At 37.2% G+C, this 22,977-nt stretch overlaps 2 protein-coding genes and 3 long non-coding RNA genes across 6 annotated transcripts in view; 3 read left to right on the top strand and 2 right to left on the bottom strand.

The window, feature by feature from the left end:
• The window catches only part of LOC126376519 (dystrobrevin beta), a 40,255-nt gene that overhangs the window by 5,254 nt on the left and 12,024 nt on the right, over positions 1–22,977 (bottom strand). For both annotated transcript variants that reach the window (XM_050023965.1, XM_050023966.1), the window contains exons 13-19: positions 22,758–22,932; positions 6,140–6,240; positions 4,818–4,909; positions 3,919–3,978; positions 2,737–2,832; positions 1,318–1,368; positions 584–666 (exon numbers count right to left, since the gene is read on the bottom strand). In XM_050023965.1, coding sequence (XP_049879922.1) covers positions 584–666; positions 1,318–1,368; positions 2,737–2,832; positions 3,919–3,978; positions 4,818–4,909; positions 6,140–6,240; positions 22,758–22,932 — 658 coding nt within the window. The remainder of the gene's footprint in view (positions 1–583; positions 667–1,317; positions 1,369–2,736; positions 2,833–3,918; positions 3,979–4,817; positions 4,910–6,139; positions 6,241–22,757; positions 22,933–22,977) is intronic.
• Positions 1–22,977, top strand: part of LOC126376786 (uncharacterized) — a 62,408-nt gene that overhangs the window by 34,852 nt on the left and 4,579 nt on the right. The gene's annotated exons all lie outside the window — the stretch shown is intronic.
• LOC126376763 (uncharacterized) lies at positions 12,442–14,222 on the top strand. Its single transcript, XR_007567743.1, has 3 exons — positions 12,442–12,624; positions 13,060–13,146; positions 13,922–14,222. It is a non-coding gene; the product is annotated as an uncharacterized LOC126376763 (long non-coding RNA).
• Positions 15,385–18,783, bottom strand: LOC126376730 (uncharacterized). Its single transcript, XM_050024291.1, has 5 exons — positions 18,623–18,783; positions 17,579–17,650; positions 17,288–17,359; positions 16,417–16,503; positions 15,385–15,627 (listed from the first exon to the last, which is right to left on the bottom strand). The coding sequence occupies exons 1-5, from the start codon at positions 18,705–18,707 to the stop codon at positions 15,569–15,571; spliced, it is 375 nt and encodes a 124-aa protein (XP_049880248.1). The 5' UTR covers positions 18,708–18,783; the 3' UTR covers positions 15,385–15,568.
• LOC126376764 (uncharacterized) lies at positions 19,039–22,023 on the top strand. The gene is made up of 2 exons (XR_007567744.1): positions 19,039–20,045; positions 21,899–22,023. It is a non-coding gene; the product is annotated as an uncharacterized LOC126376764 (long non-coding RNA).

The raw sequence follows: 22,977 nt of genomic DNA, 5'->3' as shown, positions 1-22,977 counted from the left end.
GAACGTAATATTGATAAGAAAGTAAGAGAGGAAACTATGGAAGGATAATGAATGGGGATTTGGTTGTTTATGGTATGAATTTAAAATAGTTAAGTTTTTTTTTAATATAAGGGGTTGTCTATAATTATTGGGGTCAAAGTATAAAGGTGCAATGGAATCAATTTAATTAAAATATAGGTAGGTACATGATCGCGATTGGAAACTAAAATCAAGTCTAAATGTAATAATTATAAGACAACATGCTTAAATAAATCAAAATAGGTAGCTAAATATACATCTGCTTTTAAGTAAATTAAAAATAAAACAATAAAAACTCTGAGGGGTTAAAAAGGCCACATGGAAGCAATTCGTCAAAAAAGCAATATTTGATATTTGTTTGCAATATTTGATGTTTATAAGCGGAAATGTCAAATTGCAATATTGCTTTTTTTAGATGAGTTGCTTCAATGTGGCATTTTTAACCTGCCATCAATAAGAACTGCATTCAAATCGTCCTAGTTTTTTCTTGCTCGGCAGTGGGTTGTGTCTCCTGCCCAGCAGTGGGATATCACTCTTGCCCAGCAGTGGGCTAGTGGACACTTACCTGTACGTTGTTGTCGTGGAGGTAGTGCCGCGGCCGCTGCGGGCGCGGCATCGGCTCGTCGCTGTCATCTTCATCCTCGAAATCTGATACAATAACAATTGTTATTTCAATAACATAATACATCGTCCAGCCACAACGCAGAAGCCTCCCCTTAGAAATTTTTGTTTTCTAAGTTCCCTTGACAGAATTTGATAAAATTGAGGTCCTGGGGGTAATTTTTTTGTTAGTCACAAATAGTCGGCATACCAATTTTTAGCTTTCTGCCTTGAAAATTGCGTAATGCTCCATACACTTCCACCCCCCATTTTTGGGAAGTGGGACGGAGAAAGAGACGAAATATAGCCTATGTCACTCTCCATCCCTTCAACTATCTCCTCCTCTTAAAAAATCACGTCTATTTGTCGCTTCGTTATGCCGTGAAACACGGACGAACAAACAGACAGACAGACACACATACACTTTCCCATTTATAATATTAGTAAGTTTGGATAATTGTATTAGTAAGTTGTCCCAGAGTGTCCATGATAGAATATAATTAATGATCGATGAGCGAATGTCAATTTAGTTTAAAAGTATAAGAACACTTGCATTATAAAAATGCATATAAACGAGAATATATTATAATAAATCATGCAATTTATTTTTAAAATTATTTTTAAATATGCCATCTTTTTTTATTACAAACACATACAGAACATACACGAGTGATTTATACGAGTGAGTGTATTACTTACCTCTTTGCTTCCTGTTATCTCCTTTAACTGTGCCCTCGGCATCGGACCCCTCTGCAAAACAACACACACATAACTACTACATACAAAATCATACATACAAAACTGTGCACCAAAATTCATTTGATAAAATGATATGTAATAAGGTAGTCCCCAACTAGTCAAATCAGTTACTTTTTCCTAAACGTCTTTTTTTTAGACGTGACTTATTGCAGATTTGCCGCAGATGGCATTAACTACTTGGCCGGACTGATGGGGAGCGCTGAAGGCTCTCACCCGGCACAACGTTTAAGACAACAGGCCTGAGGGTGCCCAGTTGGGCGCGAACCTCGGCTCAGGGCGTCGTCTGAGAGGAAGAATATTTGAAAGGATTAATCGACCCTAGTGGGTCGATAGCGATAAGCGCTGAATGAGGGAGACTTACTTAACGTCAAAACACGAAATTATTAATAATAATAATAATAAAAACACTTTATTGCACACAAATACACAAAACATTTACAGGATAAACTTATTCTAAGGTGGTTTAAATTATTATGGAATCTGTATGAAAAAGCAACCTGTGACGTCATAGAAAAGCGTGACAAAATGTCGCATTTATTATTACGTTTTTCTTGATTAAAATTAATTAATAAGTTAAGTTAAATAGAAAAAAAAAGAAAACCTTTTTTGTCATCTTTAGATCTGTCTTTATTAAGTAATAAGAATTTCATAATTTATTCTAGACCTAGGAAACTACCGAATTATAAGTTATGATCTTGAATTCTATACTGGCTTTTTATATAAGCACACGACTACATACCAATTGGGGTAGTCAGAGGTACATCCATCGCAAAATGGATACTGGGTATTTCAATAGTTATCACTTAAAAAAGTTATATTTTAAAACGGGGCGTCATAAAAAGCTATATTTAAAGAATACTATGCCAGAGTAGGACCCATTTTATATGTAAAAGCATGTCTGAAATGAAACTGATTTACACGCATATTCCAAAATAGAAACGGTTTGAAAATGCATGCTGGAAACATGATTAAAACGTTTAGATATAACTTATAACATCAATACAAAACAGCTTTAAATGAATGATGTTTCTATATCTTGGATGCAATGAATGAAATATTTCTGTCACTTTTTTCTTTTTGAGTTTTCAGTAGTGTCAGTAAAGTATTGTGTTGTCTGTGGTGCCTCTATCTTTTTTTCGCAATTATCGTTTGGGCCCATCAACTTAAAATAACATATTTCCACCGAAGTGGAGTGGAGCGGAGCGAAGCGGAGGTATGCGAAATAGATCTTATCACCGCGAAGGAGAGAGCAACAGAGCGTTTTCTCTTTTTCTTTCTCACACGCTGATTTTGGTCGATTCCACACGTCTCCGATCCGCTCTGCTTCGCTCCACTTCAGTGTATATTATGTTTGCTAACCTGAGTTAAGTTCCCTCACGAGTGTGGACATGGCGTTGGTGACAGAGTCTGCTGCGTAGAGGAGGTCGCTGCGCAGGCTGCGGTTGTCTATGCCCACTGTTAGGAAACAAACAATCAATACTTATTATACATGTGGATTTATGAATGTCATAGCCATGGGCAGAACTTGTGAAACTGATATAATGAAACCATAACATGTTCCAAAGCGGTAGTAACTAGTAAGCAGAGTAGAAACTCAGTGCATGGTTAATAATACAGATTTTACAGAAAACCCTCTGAATAATTGACCATATTTTGACCAAATCTCAACAATACTCGCCCATCGTTCGGCAATTTTGTATATAAATAAAGTACTTATGTTAGACGCTTAAGTAAATGAAATTAGATATGGTATAGAATTATGTTGCTACCTACGTAGCTTCTCTATCAATCAATAATTCTTTATTGCACAAAAACATAAGTATAGTTATTTTGATTAGAATAATAATGGTGCTAATTCCTGTAAATACCATCTAATTTTATTTTAAGTTATATCTGCCATTTTCTTATCCGCCGAAAAGGAAAGGGACGGGTAATCGACAAGCATAAAATTTATGGAACACACGTCAATTTTAAGCACAAATCTAAACCAACCGTCTAAAAATTTTACGTCCGTCAATAACCCGACACAGTTAAGTAGACAGCACGTCAAACGGATTGCATACCAGCGACGTACCTTTTGATTCGCCCGGGTTATTCATTCATTTACTCATTCTTCCTAAAATTAAGAGCTGTGGATCATCCGTCCCTTTCCTTTTCGACGGATATGAAAATGACGGATATAACTTAAAATAAAATTAGGCGGTGTCTGCAGGAATCGGGGCCAATGGGTGGGAAATGTAACAATTGTGCCTTGATGTAATAAAAAGGGTCATCATTTATACCCAAAAACAAAGATAAAAGATGCATATGTCTGTTATCCATGAAATTAGAAGGTTCAACGAAAGAAAATATTTACAGCGCTATCTATATTGTTTTTGAGGAACGTCGTGTGGAAAGTTCCTCATTGACACCTCAATTTAATGATTGTTTTTCAAAAATAGACTTTTACTGACCTCGGTCGAAAAAACTTACTTTACTGACTGACCACTTTCTACATCTGTAAGTGATAGGAGAGTAGAATATTGATTTTAAGATACTCACTTGTGGTCGGCCTTTGGTTCTGATGGTAGCTCCTGTCATTCCCCATACTCTCCATGCCACCTAAGCAAGGACAGAACATCACTACATAGTATAAAACAAAGTCGCTTTTTCTGTCCCTATATCTATGTACGCTTAAATCTTTAAAAATACGCAACGGATTTTGATGCGGCTTTTTTTAATAGATAGAGTGATTCAAGAGGAAGGTTTATATGTATAATAACTTGCATTAAATAGTGGAGTACTGTTATTTTTGAGGTTTTTAATGTGATGTCGTAAATAATTTCATTTTTTCCTCAGCATTGCACCCGAGCGAAGCCGGGGCGGGTCGCTAGTTATTAATATGACGAATTACCCTAAAGCATAAAATAAGGAATAATACTACGTATAAAACGGCAACTCTCCGCCCCCCACCAGCGTCTGAGCTAAGTTTACCTCACCCCCTCGAACATAATTTAGATTTGAATCGCATGGCGTCAGACGTCACACACACAGATGCGCCTGTACGATAACGTCAATGTGTGGTGTCTGTGTAAAACGAGGTTGTTTGTATGAAGTGTTCGGGGTGTGTCTAAAGTGTACCACCATTCGGAAACGCCAATAGATTAGAAAGAAAATATGGTATTAACATAAGCTAAGGAAATGTCATGTGACCGGATAGATCTTCGAGCAGCGGTGGTCATGCTGGTTACCGTTTACGCTAAAAAATATTTCGTGAAATTTCGGTTCGATATTTGCAAAAAGCCAAAAAAAATATGATATTTCATATTCATAGCAATGATATTGACTTCCGTTGTTCGAAGAACTACATGACTGCGTTATGTCGATCAGATACATATTTTTTCTATTCTACTGCCGTTATAGTTTCGCTAAGTTTTCTGGTACTTAAGCATTAAACTCACCAAGACTGTGTGTCATGTCGATGCGTTCTCGTTCGCCGAGGGACGGCGTCTGCGGCGCACTGCGGACTGTCCCCCTAGTAGTGGGGGGCTCTCTGGAAGACAAACCATTAAGTTAACGCGATATCACATCTTTCAAACATGCACCGAATAAAGTTCCAACGAAGTTTACAAAAATCGACCTTATTATTACTTTAATGCGATCGTTATTTGTAAGGTCATGCTGTTTGTCGGAATACTGTCTCAATATTCACCACAAACCATCGACAGAGTTTAGAAAAACGACTTCATTGTTGAAAAAAATGTGGGTTGGGGCATGATGGAAACGATTATATTTCTTCAATCCTTGTTTTATGACTTACATACATTTTCCATTTTAAAACAACCGACCGCCACTTCCCTGTCATTCCGCAATCCTCTCTTCTCTCTCGCTCACTCCTCGCTCCCTTTCACACACCTTTACGTTACATTTCATTCCGCCTTTCATTCCCACACTCTACTATGATCGTTATTTGTTTGGATCATAAGTTGTTTATACATTGTTTTAAGTTTACGCGGTTATTATCATAATTAAAACACATAATAACGGGTTCTTACCGCGTTTAAAGCAGGGATATGAGACTCCCGATATAAGTGCCATGATCACGGGATGACTGCACTTAATTATCATAAGTTGTTTGTCAGACTTCATCATACTACACCATTACCTTTACCAGGATCTTCAGGACATTTTAGGGCAGGGACGTAAATAGCTTCAAAACTAACCTTAAAAATACCAAAATATAACAACTTATATCTAAAATATCAAATACCAAAATTAATTAATGACTTACCCACTAACCTTAAAAATGAAATCACTGAACTTAACATTAAACACAAACTAAAGCACCATTTCTTAACCTCTCATATGCCGAGATACCAGACACAATAGATTTTACATTGTGTCTGGTCGAGATCCGCGTTCCGGCGTTCGAAAGATTAAATCAGGAAAAATATTAGAGAAACCGCAAAAACCTCTCAAATATTAGAGAAACACAAATGTGTCGTGCTGTCCGGTAGTTGCGTGTGACGCGCGGGGTGAAGCTGATGCAGCGAACTAGTTTTTGTGTACTTCGCTTGCAAGTGTATAAATTCCTACCTACATGTTCTTTATTATTGTACTACTTGTTCGAGCATGATATTATATTGCAAATTGGAAGCGACGATGGTGAATGTCGGTGTACGGACAAACCAAAGTTGGTTTTTGTTGCACCGTCAATTGTAAACAAATGTATTAAGTACTGTACTTATTTTTAATAAATAAAAAATAAAATAGCAACACCTACCTTTCTGGAGCGCTGGGTTGCGGCTGGGCGCCTGGCAGCGGGGGGCTCTTGGTGGAGCGGGGCGAGGAGTTGGGGGTCGACCGCGGGGAAGACTGCTGCGTCTGATGACAAACATACAACACTATTAGCAACCTTATCTATTAGGATGAAGACCATTAGCCTCGGAGGCAAAACTATAAAGAAATACGTTAAAAAAAGATAACATAACAGCATCTCGCCTGTATCCAGAAGGAGTAGGCAGAGATATATAGTATACACCCACTCTTCGCCAGCTATATTTAAGTCCGTGTAACAGAGGGTGAGCACATTGCCAGTAACGGGACAAATCCTGGAAATCACGTGTCATCAATTATCTATGATTCAAACATAAATTCCAACTCATAAATTCGAATTCAGTGGTTAAAAGCCCGACCAGGAACCTACGATGCAGTAACGCGTGAAAAAAAAAATGTCTGAAAACCGCTAAAGATGACAAGATAAAAAGTAGGTCTTTGCGTAGAATAATACTTGGCTCTAGTATAACCCAAACAATAGGATTGAAAATTCAATGCACTTTACATAAATACTGAAAAATAATTCTCAATAAACAACTGAATCTCGTTAGGGGACTGAATAGAATTGAATGAGCTATTGTTTTGGTAGAAATAAGTAAATAATTACCAGAATTTTCTACTTTACTGACCCTTTGCGGTACCATTACTCGTCTAGGCCGCAGCCAAAGATGACATAACTTTAAAAAAGAAAAGAACTTAAAACTTATTCGTAAATATTTTCAAATTATAATTCTTCTTACTTCTTCCAGTCAGCCAGTGCTGTTCAGTGAAGTTATAATAGTATTGTCGTCGAATTTATATAAATAATCAGTCATAATGGACTTAATAACGGCAGCCATTTTGTTTCTAAGTGTCGGGGTGCTGAGTTTCCCGACGGACAGAGAGATCGTCATTGTGACTGATGTACCGCCCGTGCAACTGGATATATTGGAACGGGTTGAAATTTGCGCGATTAAAGCCAAGACGATGGAAGCGAATTGTGGTAATTAGACTAAGTCATCATCTCCCTAGCATTGTCCCGTTTTTCACAGAGTCTGCTTACCTAACTTGAAGATTTGACAAGACCGGTTTTATACAGAAGCGACTGCCTGACCTTCCAACCAGCGAAGGGAAAACCAGCCCAATACAGGTTAGGTCATATACCTCCGAAAATGCATTTCTCGGGAATGTAGGTTTCGCTGCTGGGCACGTGATAATCACGTGACGCAGGTGTAATGTTTATGTTTTTACAATAAGAGAATTTTCTCTTACAGCAAAGGAAAACTTCTTGAAATGCACGGCTGAAGCGACATCATCCTACATCAAGTGCATAGCGGGCAGTATAGAAAAACTGGAGCCTATCCCTGCTGGCGAGAGACATTTGACCAGGGACAACAAGAAATCCGACCCTAAACACGCTAAAATACGAAAGGATGATAATACCAACTTGATGAAACGATTCGCCAACTTTCAAGAATTTAAAAGTAAGTTAAATTGTTACAAATCATTTTATATTATCAGAATGCTCTTCATATTCACCTTAGAATTCGACTATCGGAAGTGGTTGATACCTTTCTTATCGATTTCGAGTCTTATTGATTATTTGTCTTATTGATGACTTCTTGCTTTGTTTGGTCGGAATAAAAAGGTTACATTGGAGCAATTCATATAGAAAAAAGCAATATTAAAAAAAAACAAATAAAAAAAAAAACTGAATGTCATGTAAGAAATGTACTGTGTTGGAGTTCCATGATAAATACATAACATAAACTGCCTATATACGTCCCACTGCTGGGCACAGGCCTCCCCTCAATCAACCGGAGGGGGTATGGAGCATACTCTACCACGCTGCTCCACTGCGGGTTGGTGGAGGTGTTTTTACGGCTAATAGCCGGGACCAACGGCTTAACGTGCCTTCCGAAGCACGGAATCATCTTACTTTTTCGGACAATCAGGTGATTCAAGCCTGAAAAGTCCTTACCAAACAAAGGACAGTCTCACAAAGTGATTTCGACAATGTCCCCATCGGGAATCGAACCCGGAACCCGGATGAATAAATAAATAAAATAAATATTGCTAATTGAAATTTGCGCATATAAAAGAGGCCTTTTTATTCTCCAAACCAAGCAGGAAGTCATCTAATAAGACGAATAAGTCAGAAGAAAATCAATAAGGCAAATAAGAAAGTCATCAACAGCTACTCCCGACACTTGTTTCTTCACCATCTACATTGCTGTAAGACACAATATGATTGGCAAAGCTTTTCAGGCCTTCGACTCTACGCAATTGTATGTATATTTAGAGCACCAGGTTTTGTGAGGTTATCAACCTTGCAACCTACCACCAACCAACCGAAAGGAAGAATCTAAAGCACATACGTATAACACGCAATGATGCTACTAAAACCGGAAATAAAAAGATTTATTTTTATTACAGCAGGATTTCTTTTCATTACAGCCAGTCTTCAGTCGGCACTCGATCGTGTTAACAAATGCTGTGGCGAAGTGAAGACGTTATCTACGAGATGTAAGTACAACATCACACCTATATTCCCGAAGGGTTAGGCAGAGGTACACCTCTGGTACCGTCCTCTAACTGCATAATACATAAACTGCCTATATACGTCCCACTGCTGGGCACAGGCCTCCCCTCAATTAACCGGATGGGGTATGGAGCATACTCCACCACGCTGCTCCACTGCGGGTTGGTGGAGATGTTTTTACGGCTAATAGCCGGGACCAACGGCTTAACGTGCCCTCCGAAGCACGGAATCATCTTACTTTTTCGGACAATCAAGTGATTGTCAAGCCTGAAAAGTCCTTACCAAACAAAGGACAGTCTCACAAAGTGATTTCGACAATGTCCCCATCGGGAATCGAACCCGGACCTCCAGATCGTGAGCCTAACGCTCTAACCACTAGACCACGGAGGCTGTTCTGCCTAATATGGGACTAAAAATAATTTAAAAAACACTAGCAAGTTCATGAATTTTCCAACAGAAAATTCCACTTGATTCCGACTCAGAATCATTGCCTGATCTCCCAAAGTTTTCGTTACGGTGTCACCAATATCCTCTATAGAGAAAAGAGAGGACTATTGATAGAGGTAGAGTTAATAGAGTATAAACTATGTTTCACGAAACAGTCAAACTCCTTATAAATTATAACGTTCTAATATGTATCTCACAGGGAGGGACGTAGGCCGTATGACTAACAACGACGCAGTGACATATTTCCTCAACTGCATATCGAACCGCAATGAAAACAAGGAACCAGTCACCAATCGCAACAAAGTCTCTAAAAAACCCAAGCGATCGATCGAGTTCAATGACATTTCGACTTATGATTCCGCCGAGTCGTACTACGACAGTGAAAGCGGATGTTTGGATGATGAATTCGATCCAGAGAGACTGCAGAAAGCGGAGAGATTCAACCCTAAACTTTTAAAGCCACGCAAAAACAAACGATCCCTGCTGTTCAGTGAGAAGCCCTTAGAAAATTCAATCGACTTCAAAGATATTATTACCGATGGTAAATGATCATTTTCTTTGACAAATATTTTGTATTAATGATAGAGCAACACGGACCACCGCGGAGTATTAATTCGTAAAGATGATGCTTATTTTTGTGCTAAAGCTCCTGGTCTAAGATAAGGCATAGTACATAGGTACATAAATAGCCAATATACGTTCCACTGCTGAGCAAGATATGAAAAGAAAAAGGCGATATTATTTCAATCATAAACTCTTCTCTTCTTCTATCGTGTGGGTTGTGAGGTGGATTACCAATTTCATCAACTATGGTGTCAGGGTTGTCATAAAAAGTGAAGTCATTTAATTAGAACTACACTCTTGTCGGTGTAGCATTCTCCGTCCCACTTTTTTAGGGAAAATAAATTCCGCCGAGTTTTTTTTTGTATATTTTTTTAACATTTTTTCAAGTAAATACAATGAAAACAAAATCATAGGCACAATGGGTAAATAAATAATAGTTATATTTATGAGAAGAGAGGTTCCCAAACTATGATGAATAGGCACTTAACTACGATAATCCCCGCTAAACTACTCAGACGTTATAGAGAGAAATATATACGTAGAGATAGATATTTATATTTATATATTTTTTTTGATTTTAATTTTTTTTTTTGAGTTATATATTAATGTTCATTTCAATTTTCACAGGAGAGAAAGACCCTAAGTGTGTGGAAACCCTATTGCTGGATGTAATTAAGTGTTTCTCCAAGAAATCTAGGAAAGGTAAGTTTTAGATGCTAACTATTATCCGAGGCAAAGCATAAGTAGAATCTTCTCATATAAATGGATCATCACTAATACACATACACACACCCTCGCACTAAAAAGATCACGCCTGTATCCGTGAAGGGGTAAGCAGAGGTGAAAAAAGGTGTGTAAATAAGTGTATGGTGGTCGAGTGGGGTACATCAGTACTAATAATAACAATTTTTTTTGATCATAGAGAAACTAGTAAAAACACACATTGCAGAAACTGGCAAAAATGAGGACAGCCACAACATGCGGCCTTTTTGCTAAAGCGGCAATATAGCGCAATGAATGTGAATATTTAGACAGATAATAAACGTTTTTGACTTGATTTTGAGCCTAATATCTAAACGAGAATGAGAAGAAGCAAATATTCCGTCTGCTACCCTGTACAATTGTACAGGGCTAGTTTAGTTGGCTAGTTTCCTAGGTCAAAGATAAATTATGAAATTCCGATTACTAAATAAAGACAGATCCAAAGGTGACAAAAAACGTTTTTTTTTTCGTTTATTTAACTTATTTATGAATTTTAATAAAGAAAAATGACATAATAAGCGCGAAGATTTGTCACGTTTTTCTATAAAATCTCGTTGCTTTTTCATACAAATTCCATAGTAATTTCATGTTTAGTAAAAAGTAACTGAATTGACTAGTTGCAAATTAGCCTATTCTGAAATCTATATATAGATAGTTATAACACGTTTCTGTAGAAACATGTTGCTCTATAATGCTAAAACTATTTTAATAATTGTAATTAAAAATAATATTATATTTTAATAGTTGTATTTTATCCACAGATAATTTAGAAGAACACCTAATAAAAGCCCTAACAGAATTCATGACGTGTCTTAAGAAGAATTGAGATATCAAGAATTGTACGCTCATAATTATACAATTATACAAGCTCGAAGATATAAGTGTGTTTTTTTGTGTCTCGCAGAAACAAATTTTATTTTATTTTCGATTTAAAACGAGCTCTCTTTCTTATAAAGATGGTGGTACTAATATCTCATACCTGTCAAATTAAAATTAAATTCCTCATTCAATTTATATCAGCGTGCAGAAGCTTTTATTGTAACAAAAGTTGATAGCTTTGAAATTATTCTTATAGTTTTGAACACACATCATCATAACTAATTTAAGAGCCACACTCTTGTCGGTGTAGCATTCCTCTCCGTGCTACTTTTTAGGAAAAAATAGGGCAATGGTTTCCCCCTTGCCTTCTGCCCAACAACAACGAACACACAACGAGTTGTAAGTGTTATGTTGGTAGACATTGATCTGCTTATAAAATAAATTGTTTGTTTTTTATTAAGGTGTTTTTATTTAATTATAATAAATTAGTAGCAGTACTTAGAGAAGAGCGTGGAGTATGCTTCATACCCCCTCCGGTTGTTTGAGGGGAGGTCTGTGCCCAGCGGTGGGACGTATACAGGCTATTTATGTTAAGTTATATAAATAAAACCATTTATTAAAAAATCACCATCACACTGGTCTAACAGAAAGCTCGGTCTTATCTTCTTCTATCGTGTGGGTTTTAAGGTGGATTACCAACCCAATCAACCCTGGTATCAGGGTTACTATTGAGCCTCCAAACTACTAACTTACATCAGTAAGTAGTAACCGGGACCAACGCTTAACGTGCCTTCCGAAGCAGTCAGTCTTTCTTTCGAATAATCAGGTGATCAGCCTGTAGTGACCTAACTAGGGAAAGCTCGATGAGGTGCGGGTACTTAGTTCATCTTGTGATGCATGTACTTCTGACTACCCTAATTGAGAATTTAGTCGTGAGCTTAGGTTATGTTATCTGTACCTATTATAGAATATTGAAGAATTGGAATGGAACTCATTGATAAGTTTTGATAAAATATACCTACTAAAAAGCGAGTAACATAGTTTGCAAACATATTTCGAATTTTATGTTATAGCTTAGGTTATTTGCAAAGAAATTTGACCTTGTACTGGCGTATATAAGCCAGTTGTTTTCAGAGTTATTATTCACATAATTGATTTTGAACTCGCATCGTAATCAGCAATCATGAAGTTGGTCATAGCCGCCATTTTGTTCCTGACTGTTGGGGTTCTGAGTGTCCCCACAGAGAGAGACGACAGTGTAACTCAGAGCAATACAAATATGGATAATTTGGACCTGTCTAAAGACATGATGAGCGATGGTAATTATAAGTTGATTTTTTTTGTATGCTCAAACTTTACACTCCAAAAACGCTTACAACGGTACCTATATCTTACGGTACCAATATAACGGTATATATATTGCTTTTTGGCAATTTCTGGTGTTGCCTTTATAAACATATAGGGTGTTAGTGACAGCGTACCGAATACCAAGGGGGATGATCAGCTAATGATTCTCAGTTAATATCAAGTGTAATTTTCCATAGCAAAATTCATGTATTTATTTTTCCATTAGATATTTTCAATTCCATACTTTTGCGATGGAAAATTCCACTTGATATCAACTTAGAATCATGGTCCGAGTTATCCTTAAAAGTTTTCGTTACGATGTCACTAACACCCTAAATAAATCAAGGTCAATATTTACAAAATTCCAGAATGTCATTGTACCTTATTAATAAATAAATCTTTTACAGTTGAGAAAAGCCTTATGGAATGTGTAACAGATCTAGTTACGGGTATAAGGAAGTGTAAGAAAGATTATAATGAGGATCATAAAGTAGGTAAGCATTCCCCACTGCCGTATTGTTTTTTTTTTTAACGTAGATCAACATGTAGGTAGGTAAAAACCGGACCTGTCAAATCTTCAGGTTTGGTAGGCGGACCCTGTGAAAAACGGGATAATGCTAGGGAGTTGATGGTGTGACATGTCTCTCTCTTTATTTAAGAGCTGCGCTTTTGTCAGTAGAGTAATCGCCATTACTCCATAAATAGGGCGTGTAGAACGGTGGTTGCCCCAATTCAAATTCAAATTCAAAATTCAAAAATATCTTTATTCAGTAGGTAACATAGTTACACTTTGAATCGTCAATTTTACATAACGAACGTCTCATCCGCCTAAAACTACTGCAGCTTCTCACAACCTGTATAGCCGGGGAAAAGAATCATCAATCCTTCGCCTTCCGATCCGCAGTACACCGACCAATTATTAATATTATTTATTATTAATTATTTTTTTCTGGTAGAGCTCTAGCTAGAACATTACCGATTGAAAAATTGGATCAATATGTAGGTTGGTATATGGAAAAACCTGAGATGGTTTTTATCGTGCTTACAGATTATTTCGTAATTCCTTTCTTAATACTTAACATTACTGTGACGATGTAATAGGCCGCACACACTGTACATGAGTATCGATCATCATCATGTCGTTTATGTGATTAATCGGGCCGTCAGAATCAGAATCAGAATCAGAATCCCCCTTAGTATTTGTTATGATGTCACTAACACCCTGTATTTGTTTGAAATACATTCTTCTAATGTGATATTTTTTTACAGGCCGTCTTGTGGCATGTCTAACGTTAACAGTCACCAATTTCTTGTCGTGTGTTAAATAAAAAACGGTCAGAAATTTATAACTTCGATGCACAAGGAATTCCTGTCGACCTTTATTTCACTTAGTAATTAAAAAATAAGCCTTTGTTCACAAGCAATGTTTATTATATCTGTTTATTTTCTCATAAGTATTTGGTAAAGTCTAAACTCTACAACAGCGTGAAGTTCAGACACGAATGTTGTATGATCTAATGTATCAATGACGGTTATTTTTTTTTGTTTAAAATAAATTCTATTCAATTTATTTATGTTTTATTTTTTACGCCCTTTACGTTTCAACATATTTTACTGTCTGAGGCCCATTTCATAAAGGTTACAATTGTAAATCATAAATTAAAGCTCACGACCAATGGGGTAGACAGAGGTGCATCCATCGCAAGATGAACTAAATACTCACGCATCACTGAGCTTTCCGTTGGATCAACGTGAAAGGTGGTGGTGATTTTTTAATATTTGTTTAAATTCATCATCATCAGCCGTACGACGCCCACTGCTGGGCATAGGCCTCCTCCAAGGATCTCCACGACGATCGGTCCTGCGCTGTCCACATCCAGCGGCTTCCCGCGACCTTCACCAGATCGTCGGTCCACCTTGTAGCGGGCCTACCCACTGAGCGTCGTCCGACACGTGGTCGCCATTCCAGAACCCTTCCGCCCCAGCGGCCATCGGTTCTCTTCGCTATGTGTCCTGCCCACTGCCACTTCAGCTTTGCAATTCTCCGAGCTATGTCGGTGACTTTAGTTCTCCTGCGGATCTCCTCATTTCTGATTCGATCCAGCAGGGAATTACCGAGCATAGCTCTCTCCATTGCCCGCTGAGCGACACCGAGCCTCCTCACGAGACCCATAGTAAGCGGCCACGTCATTGTTTAAATTAATAAAGTTTTATTGGGCCTCCCCTCAATCATACGGAGGGGGTATGGAGCATAGTTAACACTCTTTCTTTCTGTTAGATCAGCGTAATAGATGGTGAGCCGTATCGCCACCGAAGCAACTGTGTTAGGGAAAACTGCATTAAAGATAATAACTCATTGGTGCAAGTCCGACCGGGACCGATTCAAACCAGCGCTCCCCGTTTAAGAAGCAAGCTGTTGAACCACAGGACCACAGTGAGAATTAAGGGTTGTTCCAACTGTACTACCATGGCTTTTACATACTAAAGCACACAACACTATTATTTGTATTTCTGGGTCCTTGAGGCATCCTCTTCTTTGCGGAATCCAGAATACTCTCGATTCCCGTGCATTGTGTGGTCCATAATTTATGTGATATAGAAATAATAGCTGCTTGTGTTGTCATTTGTGGTATATTTTTTACAGCATCGGTTGAGTATTTAGTAAATCTAGTAAAATACTTAACTGGAGATCGGCGAAATGAAGACGGGTAATGTCCATAAAAATAAAAATATTAATAAAAACAAATATATTTTAGATACCAAATAAAAAAAATTGTAATTATAACTCCGACCGGTTATTTAAAAGTATCATTGATGAAGCGAGTGTAGGTATATATATTGTTTATATAATTTATTATCCATTCAAATGACTTTAGCAATTATTCTTGTACGTCGAATTTCTTAATTCCTCAACATTTACTTCACACAAGCCATGAATTTTGTGACTTTCGACGCAATACAACCAACGAGAGCCGCTGTAAAAAAATATAAGCAACATTAGAAAGTAAAATAATTAAAATGTAAATAAAAATACTCATTGCTTTAATTATCAGATTTCTGTGCCAGCTATTAGCCGAAAAACACACCTCCATCAACCTGCAGTTGAGCAGGGTGACGATGAAAAAAAATTATATGATGAAAAAATAAATTACCCACGAGCAATGTTTTTAATTTACTTTGCAAGGCAATTTTAAACTTTTAGTAAAAGATTTACTTGCAGTTTTAACTATTTTTATATACAGGTGTTAGTGACATCGTAACGAATACTAAAGGGAATAAATAACTCAGACCATGATTCTGAGTTAATATCAAGTGGAATTTTCTGTCGCAAAATTCATGTTATTTTTTAATTATTTTTAATTCTATACTTTTGGGACGGAAAATTCCACTTGATATTAACTCAGAATCATGGTCTGAATCATCCCTCTCAGTATTCGTTACGATGTCACTAACACCCTGTATATGACAAGGTACGTTATTCAGTAATTCTCTTAATTTTCAATAATAAAATTTACTTCCTTGGAATGTTGGAGATACTAATTTATCGGTAACATTTATGTCATCAAACGGCTAGCAATGGCGGCTTTGCATAGGACTGATCATACCTGGTTTTGTTATACCATGGGCATATCCTCAACATACGGATGAAATTCCCGCCGTCGCCTAGTTGTCCGTAGATGGAATGGAGTGGGTGGAATTAACTCGGGTAGTGTAATAATTATCAGAGTTATATTTATCCAAATACGGTAGAGTAGTAGACTCACCCTTCTTGTGATGCTTCTTATATTTTTTAATGCATTCCCTGATACCTTTAATTAGGCGCAGCACACAGATCAAAGGGTTTTTCTCAACTGTGACAATAAAAATAAATAATGACTGTTTTTAGTGTCAAAAGATTTATCCGAGAGTAGTTTAATAAAAGGCTCTCATAGGAAAACGATGGCCCCGATTCCTGCAAGCACCTAATAACACTTTTAAGGACAGAACGTCTAATGACGTTCCGATCCCAAGGCGTCATATTACCTATTATGAACCATCAATGACCCATGATTTTTGTCCGTGAAAGGGTTAAATCCGTCCTTTTCTTATCCGCCGAAAATTAATTAATTTTAAATGAATGAGTGCATGAATGATTAACGCAGTGGAATAAAACAGGCATCTCGCTGGTACGCAACCCGTTTGACGTGTGCTGTCAACTTAAGTGTCGGGTTTTTGCCAATATAAAATTTTGGGAGGGTTTTTAAAATTCATGTCTAAAATTGACATGTGTTCCAAAAAATGTATGCCTGTCGATTACCCGTCCCTTTCTTTTGCGGCGGGTAAGAAAATGACGGGTTTAACCCTTTCACGGACAAAAATCATTGGTCATTGATGGTTCATAATAGGTAATATGACGCCTTGGGATCGGAATAACTTAAAATAAAAATAGATGGTATGTACAGGAATCAGCACCATTAGTAATTAGAACCATAATTAATTTACTTTACCTTTGTATTTATTGATATCAGCTGAATTATCTTTTTGGCTATCATAGGAGGCATTCATCGAAAAGCAGTATATTTATACATTAACATTTCATCTAATCTCAACACACGTAATTTTCATCTCAGTCTTAAAATACGTAAGTTTAGTTACCTTTGTCATTATTGATATCGAGTAAAGTATCTTCTTCTTCGTTATCATAGGAGTTATCTACATCTGTTTCCTCTGGAATGACGAGTATATTATTGTAAAGCATTATACATTATAACATAACATAACAAATACTTTATTGCACAAACAGGAAAAAACAAAATACAAAACAAAAGAGAAATAGAATTAGTACAATAGGCGGCCTTATTGCTAAGTAGCAATCTCATCCAGGCAACCTTATATTATATTTCATCTTATATTAAAAAAACATATTTTTGTTACAAATGCAATTACCGTTGTCATAGTTAATATCTTCTTCACTTTCCGGTATTAAAAAACTGGTTAAACAGGTTACAGTGTCTTCCTCTGCAATTACGAGTTTATACAGGGTGTTACTGACATCGTAACGAAAATTATGAACAATTATTGAACCCATGATTCTGAGTTGATATCAAGTGGAATTTTTCATCGCAAAAGTATAGAATTTAAAATAATTAAAAAAAAAACACAAAAAGTCATGAATTTTGTGACGGAAAATTCCACGAAATATTAACTCAGAATCATGGTCTGAATCATCCCCTCAGTATTCGTTACGATGTCACTGACACCCTGTATAGGTAATGAAAGAAAAGCAATCATCATCATCGTCTCCATTTATCCCATTTTCAAGGATTTGGATGTACCAAACTGAAAATTTGAAATGTATTTGAAATTGAAATTATGATGTGTTGGCCAAGAGGTACATCCATCGTAAGGTAAAGTAAGTACCCACGTATCACCGAGCTTTCTGTTAGACCAAAGTGGTGAGGCGTATCGCCGTCTAATGGTCGAGGAAACTGCGTTAGTGAAAACTGCAGACAAATTAATAACTCATTGATGCAAGCCCGGTATTAGGGTTCAAACCGGCTCTCCCCGTTTGAGAATCAAGCCAGTGAACCACAGCACCTCAGTGAATATTGGCCACTGGAAATAATATTAATTGAAAGGCAAATATTAACTAGTTATTATTAAGAGAGAGCTATGCTCGGTATTTCCCTGCTTGATCGAATAAGAAATGAGGAGATCCGCAGGAGAACTAAAGTCACCGACATAGCTCGGAGAATTGCAAAACTGAAGTGGCAGTGGGCAGGACACATAGCGAGGAGAACCGATGGCCGCTGGGGCGGAAGGGTTCTGGAATGGCGATTACGTGTCGGACGACGCTCAGTGGGTAGGCCCGCTACAAGGTGGACCGACGATCTGGTGAAGGTCGTGGAGATCCTTGGGGGAGGCCTATGCCCAGCAGTGGGCGTCGTACGGCTGATGATGATGATGATGATTATTATTAAGTATTCAAACCCTGAGATAAACTGTCGTCTCTCTCTGTGGGGACACTCAGAACCCCAACAGCCAGGAACAAGATGGCGGCTATGATCAACTTCATGGTATAATTGAGTGTAATTACGATGCGAGTTCAACTTCAATTCTGTTAATAAATGCGATGAACTAAACTGACTTATATGTATATAAGCTGGGACACGTGTAAACGACATAAAAGTAAAAGTTCGAAATATTTATTATTAAAATTCATAAACAACAAAAAACATAAAAATATTTTTTAAACATATATAAATTATCATATCGTTGGCCTTATACGTCTGTTTCAGACGAATTATATTTCCTATAGAAACGTATAAATTATAAAAGATTGTAAAAAAAATCAAATAGAATCAAATAGAATTACGAAATTATGAAATTCTTATTACTGAATTTAATAAAGACAGATCTAAAACTAACGAAAAACATTAGATTTTTTCTATTTAACTTATTTATGAATTTTAATCAAGAAAAACGTAATAATAAATCGTTACAGTCGTCGTTTTTCTATGAAAGTAACTGTAACTAATTTGATTAGATGGAAAAATAGCCTATTCAAATTGTTGCTCTAATTTTAATAGTGGTGTTTTCAACCGTTGACAAGTTGCTATCCTAAAGCTGCATGGAAGCGACTGGAGTGTCGGGGGACCTAGCCAAGATGCAATGGCTTCAAGTGATTTCTTGCCTTGCATTGATTCTTGTAGAACTATGTTCAATCGTCCATTCCGTGAAGTTGCTATGATGCCTAAACTCCATATTATATACATGTAGGAATGGTAGGCAGAATGAAACGGAACGTTAAGGTGTGTGAAAGAGAGAGCGATGAGTGAGCGAGAAAAACAGAGAGTGTTGCGGTATGACAGAAAAATGGCGGTTGTTTGTTTTCGAAGATGTAAAACAGTAAAATCCTGAAAATAAACAAGTTGGTACAAAAATGTAATCGTGTCCATACACGTCCGTAATATAGTATTTTATTAGATATAAAAGTAAATACCAAAGTTTATTATTTACTTAAAGTTACACTTAAACATTAAATTAAAAAGACTCGTGTTAGATAATAGCACTTTCAGTTGAAAATATTTTGAATTTTAATTTTTACTGCGTTTGTTACACGTGTTCTGACGAATATATATAAACTCATATATAAGCTAGTGTTATTCAATTGATTCATAGACATAATTGAAGTAGAACGTAGCAATCATGAAGTTGGTTATAGCCGCCATCTTGGTTCTGACTGTTGGGGTTCTGAGTACCCCGTTATTCACTTCAATTGATGACCTAAGAACATCGCTAAAGGCTACGGGAGAGCTCTTAGATGAAGCAGGGTCAGACCCAAGAATTAATGTGCAATGTATCAAAACACTAGTGGAAGATATAACAGCCTGTAGCAAAGAGGCAGATAAATGTAAGTGTTCCATCAGCGAGAGCTCAAATTCAAATGTAAAAGTATCTTTATTCAGTGTGTAGCATAGTTCATGTTGATGATTTTTGTTTTCATAGCACTTACCCGTGTTTAGGGAAACTCACAAAGGGAAAATTCAAGTCGATTTTCTCTCTCACTCGGACGGGAACTGTGCCCGCAGCTCTTGTTAAGCCAGGACGAGCGTGGTAACCATTACAACACCGGGTCCTCCTCCTGCCCATGCGAAGGTGGTGTAATGGTTAACACTTTAGCGGCAAGGATGTGCTGCCGCCAAAGGATGTTTTCGGGGTACCGAACTGAGCATAGTACCCCGCTAGCCACAAGTTGGTAGTGTGACTAGGGATCGACGATCCTAAGGTGTTATGTTGAAAGTTGTATATATGCGCCTTGCAGTGAAAACTTCGATATCGCGTTTCACGACTGCTTGAAAACTGCATTATTGAATGTGGCGCCATCTGTTGCATGTTAGCGGAACTAGGTGGCCAACTAGTTGGGTCCGCTACAACACGCTCGTCTCGGCTTGATAAGAGCTGCGGGTTCAAGTCCCGTCGGAGTCAGAATTTTTTCGATTTAAATTTTCTCTTAGTTCATTTTGAACACTTTGAGCAGTTGATTTTTATATACGTATAAATATATATTTCTTTCGAACATAAACATAAAACTATCGCAGCATCTCTCATTCAGAATGAATGGCACGTACATTTAATGGAAAACAAAAGAAAAGTAATCCTGTATGGTCCATACTCCCTCTGGATTGAGGAGAGGCCTGTACCCAGCAGTGGGACATTATATTGGCTGTTTATATGTCTGTACGATTTTCTTCTATCATGTGGGTTGTGAGGTGGAGTAACAACCTCATCAAACCTGGTGTCAAGGTTACTATTGAGCCGCCAAAGGCCCCTGACATGGCTCATGTAACGACTACTTACTTACATCAGTAAGTACTAACCGGGACCAACGGCTTAACGTGCCTTCCGAAGCACGGATCATCTTTTCGGACAATCTGGTGATCAGCCAGTAATGTCCTAACCAAACTAGGGACCACAAAGTATTTTTTGTGATATGTCCGTATGATACTAAGTAGGTACATCAACATCACAATCATCAGAGCTCATACATCTTTTCTAGATGATTTAGTAGTATTAGACAGAACGACTAGTTTTTTTATAATAATGTAAGCTCGCGTTAGATCACAATCTCACCTGCTAGTAAGTAACGATGTGGTCTGGGGTGGATCACGCTTACCTAGCAAATGCCTATTCACTATAGATTTGAAGTTCAGGGGGGTTAGAATGGCCACATCGAAGCAATTCATCTAAGAAAGCATATTTGCATTGCTTTTTGACATTTGTTTGCATTTCGCACTTACTTTTATATGCGCAAATGTCAAATTGCAATATTGCTTTCTTAGATGAATTGCTTCGATGTGGCCATTTTAACCCCCCAGTACAATTAGTGATTATATTTCAATATAGATAACATTTTACAATAGCTTCAAATGCGCGGTACGAATTAGATCTGTCAAAGTACAGAAGCTAGTGTTGTGACGTTCATTGGCATAGTGATGTATCGAGTCGAGATTAATATAACAGTTGTATGAGACACACCTAAAAGTCTACCATTTATGGTCAGTCATATCTCTAACGCGAGCAAACCGACGCGTCACAATGTTTGGATCTTGTAATTTAATATAATATCCTAAGTAATACAGTTCATTCAATTATTTGTGTGGGGTTTTATTATAATTACCAGCGCTCCCTACAGTAGTAATGAAAATAGCCGATTAAGGCAAATTAATCAACATTTAGTTCTAATGTAACTTTATATGTCCACAGCGAAACTGGTGACGTGCATTTGGAAAACTTTGCTGAAGTTCTTAGCATGCTAACGAGAAGTTATGGTAAAAGAACGTCAAAATACAAAATTACTTATAATTTGCCTGCAGATGTAAAAAAATAAAATAAAAGTAACATAAAATATATACTAAAGAAAACGCTACTAGATAATTTAAAAGAACATTCATATCACTCAAACAAATAAATAATAATTTAATAGTATTTTAATTTAATTAATAGTAACTAAGTAAAAAAGTAAAATTAAAGAGAGAATTAAATAGTATTTTTTTTTCTTTATTGAGGAATAAAACACCCATACAATTACCATCTTCTTCTATGAGTAAATGAATGAATAACCCGGGCGAATCAAAAAGTTATCTCGCTGATATGCAAACCGTTTGACGTGTGCTGTCAACTTAATTCTGTCGGGTTATTGGCTGATGTAAAATGTTTAGACGGTTGTTTTAGATTTCTGCTTAAAATTGGCGTGTTTCATAAATTTTATGCCTGTCAATTACCTGTAAAATGACAGGTATAAGTAAAATAAAAATAGATGGAGTCTGTAGGAATTAGCACCATTTTTTTGTCTATTTTATATCATTAATGCGGTTTGAACGGAACGTCGTCATTTACCAATTGGTACGAAACAAATGACGAAATCTATCGCGGATTTATCAATATAGCGCAGTTTTATAGAACACAACAGAACAAAGCAAAAAACTTACGTTACGATCAAAATTATTATGTCCACCGTGTATAGTCGAGGCGCGTTTGAACAGGCAGATTCACGGCGCTATTCTCAGTGAGTTTTCGCTTGCTGTAAACTCACCGCGAGTTCGTTTTAACTATATTGACTGACCTTGAGCATCCTCATGAGTCCCTCGAGCTGGTGCATGAGATGTTTCCTGGACTCCTGCAGCGAGGACAGGTGGCCCTCCAGCTCGTCCTTGCGCTGACGTAACGCTCGTAGCTCCGATACCAGCGGCGGAGCGTTCCCGCCGCCGCCCGCTGACGCCTCCGTCTCTTGCTGTCGCCTAATATATTTAATGAGAACATTAACAATACATAACATAACATAA

Source organism: Pectinophora gossypiella, chromosome 21 (assembly GCF_024362695.1).
Source record: "Pectinophora gossypiella chromosome 21, ilPecGoss1.1, whole genome shotgun sequence".
NCBI lineage: Eukaryota > Metazoa > Arthropoda > Insecta > Lepidoptera > Gelechiidae > Pectinophora > Pectinophora gossypiella.
Note: the sequence above shows the minus strand (reverse complement) of the source record. Positions and strands in the feature narration are given on the sequence as shown.

Bases quoted from the DNA above. Each gene is read 5' to 3' on its own strand.
- LOC126376730 (XM_050024291.1), bottom strand. From the start codon at position 18,707: ATGAAGTTGATCATAGCCGCCATCTTGTTCCTGGCTGTTGGGGTTCTG. The intron at 16,504-17,287 runs GTAACTAAACTT...TTATTGTCACAG, and splicing joins CGATATCAATAATGACAAAG to TTGAGAAAAACCCTTTGATC. The intron at 15,628-16,416 runs GTGAGTCTACTA...ATTTTTTTACAG, and splicing joins TAAGAAGCATCACAAGAAGG to CGGCTCTCGTTGGTTGTATT.